Source organism: Kryptolebias marmoratus, linkage group LG11 (genome assembly GCF_001649575.2).
Source record: "Kryptolebias marmoratus isolate JLee-2015 linkage group LG11, ASM164957v2, whole genome shotgun sequence".
Classification (NCBI taxonomy): domain Eukaryota; kingdom Metazoa; phylum Chordata; class Actinopteri; order Cyprinodontiformes; family Rivulidae; genus Kryptolebias; species Kryptolebias marmoratus.
In genome coordinates this window covers 3,929,947-3,934,883 of record NC_051440.1, presented here as the reverse complement: position 1 = coordinate 3,934,883, position 4,937 = coordinate 3,929,947, and the positions used below count along the sequence as shown (strand labels likewise).

Below are 4,937 nucleotides of genomic sequence, written 5' to 3'. Positions count from 1 at the left end.
CCCCCCACCCTTGTACTCCATTGTCAAAAACATCCAGTTTACGTAAGCCACGACAAATAGCGTGAAGCAACCGCCTGCCACCGCAGCCCCATGAATCACTCCTCTGTGAGAGGCATCTTCAGATAAGCGGCCAGGGTGCTGATTAGAGCCCCCTCCCGTGAGGTGTCACGTTGGATGAATGGCCTCATATCAGATTTCACGTTGGCCGGACCATTCGTCTTGCCGTCTGAGCAAAGGTCGCGGAGAAGATTAGGTGAGAGGAGACGCGGGATGTCAGTTTGTCCGTTTGGTTGGTGTTTCCTCTCAGAAACTGACATCGGGCCTCCAAGTATCACAGAACCTTTAGGTTTTTTTTTGTTTGTTTGTTATGTTTTATGACTTTTTCTGAGGTAGAAAACCGTTATGGGAGGCTCTTCAGGCTGAATTTTCTCCACAGGCTCGGTTCGTCTGGGGCTGTGTCTGTTCAGTCAGTCATTAGGAGGATGGAGCTGATCTTTTTTTTCTTAATATGTGTTGTCTGTATGAATCGCTGTGCAGAGATGTAAAGCCCCACTCACTGAAAGAGATGGGGGGGGAAATGTTGGTGAATTCAGCTAAAACAAGCCACATTTAAGTTAACACTGTATTCAGTCCAAAATGAAAATTGTCGTGTTTCTCCTCAGCAATTAAATAATAAAAAAATGCTGAAAAGGTGGACATGTTTTGAAATTTGTAGACTTTGAGAATTGGAAAGTTGCCTCCTGAGCAACTGCACAGCGTTCAGTTATACTGAGCTCACATGAAAACAGTCATTTCTATCTAGATCAGCGGCTCCCAACCTTTTTTTTCACGGACTGGTCTTTAAAGGAGTGGTGGATAAATACAACAAAATAAAATGATGCGACCGGCATGAAAACAAGGGTATTTTTAAAAACCTAATAAACGTAAATCCAGTGTCCTCGCATCTTTGTTAGCGTTATCAGCATGAATAACACCCTCTCCTCCCCCCTAATGTTCTCTGTTTAAACTTGCCCTTCAAAATAGGATACATGACAAATATAAAGTGCACAAAGAATACAACTCACCATAACACTGAATCAGTGGAGCCCTGAGCCTGTTTCTCAGTAAAGAGACGGTCCCATCCAGGGCTTCCAGAGACGTTTGTTTTTTAATCATTTTGCTGCTTGTGGGTTTGTTTTTAGCTGTAACGTATCTCCTGACCTAGATAAACGTTTTGACACACATCAATCAAGACTGAGTCATAGACGGATGGAGTGGAGAGAATCCGGAATACGGAGAATATAGAGAATACTGTAAGTTAATTATTCTTTCTGTGTGGCGCGGTACCAAATGACCCAAGCACCAGTACCGGTCCGCGGCCCGGGGGTTGGGGACCTCTGATCTAAATCGTTTCTAATTGCCATGAAAGGTGAGCAGTCATTTAACTGCCTCTGCGTGTGTCTGTTAGCAAAATATGTCATGACCCGCTGGATGGATTTGAATGAAATCCTCAGACAGTATTCTCTGGGCGCATGTCTACAACTGATTAACTTTTGCAGTCGACCCGATTCAAGATGGCCGCCGCAGCTTATTGAACTTAGCAAACACAAAAATGGTTTTAGCTCAATTATTTGTACAGATATTGAGCTCAAGTTTCGTGTGGTAGTAGCTGAGAGCAATTCATGGCACGTCCTGCAAGTGCTGACAGCTCATGCAGGATCTCCAGTTAAAAACTTTGCCACGCAAGGTTGCGGGCGATATGCATCCCTACCAGAAATGCTAGTTTCATTACATTTCTGAAACTGTCGTGGGTAATCATTAGCGACACTGTCAGAAGCATGTTGGAGACTTCATGTTGCCCGAGGAACAAATTCATTTGCTGACTCGTGATTGAAACCTTGGCCAATCCGACTGAGTGAGCCGTGGCAGCGTGGCTCTGGATCTGATCGAGGCGTCCGGCGGAGTCGCTCACCTCCAGGCAGGCTGCCTGTGGTCGAGTTCCCCCAATTAAAATTGTTCTTCTGGCCTTATTTCCAACGGTCTCCTCTGTCCTGCCCCACTCTCCGCCAAAACCATCAACAGTCAGCAGCGGCTGTATGAACACCTCTCAGTGAACCGTGGGAATCATTTGAAATCATAAACTACAGTTTTTCAGAACAGCCTGCATTGTTCTTAATTTTTTTAAATATGTCACTTTATTAGATTTCTGCATTCATCCCCGACTTTAAACCAACAGCTACTTTGTTCTTTTTTCATAAAATGTTGCCCTTTTACAATACTCCACACGTTATCGTTTAGTACTTTTATTATTGCCACCACTGAAGCAAAAAGCCGAGCGATAACGGTTTTGCGATTGTGCTTGTTTGTCTGTGCTGGAAGCAAAATATCTCACAAATTACTGGATGGATCTTTTACTAAAACCTTCAGAAAGACGTACATCTACAGCTGAATAACTTTTGAATCAATCCAATTCAAGATGGCCGCTACAACTAAATGACCGTAGCCAACTCTAACACGATATAGAACTCAGTTGAACACATATTGTGCTCAGATTTCAGCTGATAAGACTTATTCATGACATTGTACGATATCACATAAGGTTTGATTAAATCAGCCACAACTCCATCACTTCTCAACATATCATGATTTTAGTGTAAAACTCTGGCATAAAAGACCCATTTCTTATCTGTTTGTTTGTTAAGGTTTTGCATTTTGCTTTGAAAAAGTGCCAGCAGCCGTATGAATTGTGATGACGTTAAATTAAAACAGGGCTGTCTTTGTCCAACAGATCCCCAACAACCTGTGGCCGAGCCCAGCTCCCGGGGGCTCGGTGGTCTCCTCCTGCATGCTGCCCCGAGGCTCGCCGCCGTGTGTCCCTTCCTATTCGCACTCCCCTCGCTCGGCGGCCGCGGCCGACCACGGCTACGTGGGCTTCCCCGGTCAGCAGAACCAGTTCGGCCACGTCTCCCTGAACAACTTCTTCGGCGCGGACTCCCTCCTTGCGCCGGCCGCCGGCTCCCACCCGGCCTTCGAGGCCAAACCGGAGTTCGAGAGGCGCTCGTCCAGCATCGCTGTGCTGCGCATGAAGGCCAAGGAGCACGCGGCCAACATCTCCTGGGCCATGTGATCGGGAGCTCTGGGAATGGAGGAAATCTTTCCGGCTTTTTTACAAAAAAAAAAAAGAAAAAAGACAGAGAACTGCTTTAAGTTTTGGACACCATGTGTGCAACGGACATCTTCGGACCAGGCGTGATGCCGCCGCTGCTGCTTCGGATCTGCGTCAAACCCTGGACAGAATGGAGACAATCTAAACATGCAAATGTTGGACAAATGTGCATCGATTTACAGCCCCCCTGCATGTTCTAACAACAGCTAATAAACTCAAGCTTGGAGCAGAAAATCTGCTCTTCAATGTGTGACAATCCGTTGTTTTCTCAGACCAGCTGACAAAAACATCTGAACCAAATCAGTACGTTCATATCTTTTAAAATTTCAGATGAAAGTCCAGAACTGTTTAGTTCTGTCCGTCCTCTCAGGTCAGAACAGACTCCATGACCCCTGGTGACCCTCAGAGGTGAGCGCTGTCGTGTGTTTTGTCAGCGGAGGTCAGGAGGTCAGTGTTTCCTCTTGACGGAGGCCGACGGGGAGCAGTAAAAAGTAAAAGATTTGTGTGCGGCGCTGTGCGGGTGGATCCTGAGGGAGGTGTCCCACCCCCCACCTCCAAAAGAAAGGTTTCTAAGCGCTGCGAATAGTCCTCTTTCATCTTCCGCCATTGTTTCAGCTAAGGACTGAAGATGAGCGGAAAAAACTGACCTGGTGCACTAACATGTCCGTGTGCTTTGTAGCAAAGCTCTGAATCATTGTGTCCACTTTCGGTCTGCGCCGCAGGCTCACACTGCGGGGCGACAGAGACAGCGCAGAATAAATAAAATTCCCTTCACTCTACCGTGACTCCACTCTTTCTTTTAAATATGACGATCCAGAAGGCGAAAATACGTCTGATCTCATTCACAAACGCTCTAGAAATACTAAAATCTCGCAAAGAAAAATATTTTGAAAACAAGGAAACTGGACATAATGAGTGAGACAGAAGACCAGACATAACTTCTTAACTCCTTTGAGGCACAAAATTGCAAGAAACTATCTAAATTATGACCTGGAATCACATGGAACTGGTTCCTACAACAATTGTGTCCTTATGTAACAGTTTGTAAGTTTCTTCGTCAAAATGTAGTCACAAAGTGTCTCATATGTCTTTAGTTCATTGCAAGTTATTCTCCTTTCTCTCTCCGATCAGTCACAGTTTGGGTTCACAGGTTGCCTCACGTTTCACGCATGTTCGGACTCAAGGAAACTAAACTCAGGCGGCTTCCAGACGCCTGCGACAACTCTGGGGCTATTTTGAGAGGAAAACTGTCCCATGAATTTTTATTTATTTATATATTTTTTTAACGTCTTCAAAATTCCTGTGACTGGAGAGCAAGCCTCTGGCCACACCCAAGAGAACCGAGAAACCTTGCAAACGTTTGGAGGTATTTTTGGTGAAACTCTCTCGTTAATGCTGTTCGCAACTTATCCCAGTGAGATACAGACTTTACCGTAAAAGGCACATAGTTCTAACATTTTATCAAGAGGATGTAGTTATAAAAAAATGGATTTAACAGATTAAATGTACCTTATTAACCCACTTGTTTTTAGAACTAGTCAAGGCTCACTGGTTTAAAAGATGTTAGACATTTGAAACCAAGCCTGAAAATCAATTTTAAAAAAAACGTCGGGCTTGTTTGGCTAGCTGCTAGCGTTGCTTGGAGGAAGACTTTTGCCTGATAATTATGAAACAAAACATTGCTTTAAAAATGACCTGGCTATCTGTTTATGATTTTTTTTTTTTTCCATATTCCTTTGCTGACTTGGCAGTCAGGGAGTGACAGACACAGGTGTGTGGTTACCATGGTGAC

The 4,937-nt window shown here is 44.7% G+C and overlaps 1 protein-coding gene across 1 annotated transcript in view; it reads left to right on the top strand.

Annotated features, from left to right (window-relative positions):
* alx1 (ALX homeobox 1) overlaps positions 1–3,780 on the top strand; it is an 8,177-nt gene extending 4,397 nt beyond the window's left edge. The window contains exon 4 of the mRNA XM_017430198.3: positions 2,768–3,780. Within this exon, the coding sequence (XP_017285687.1) occupies positions 2,768–3,106 (339 nt within the window). The 3' untranslated portion in view covers positions 3,107–3,780. The remainder of the gene's footprint in view (positions 1–2,767) is intronic.
* The last annotated feature ends 1,157 nt before the right edge of the window (positions 3,781–4,937 follow it).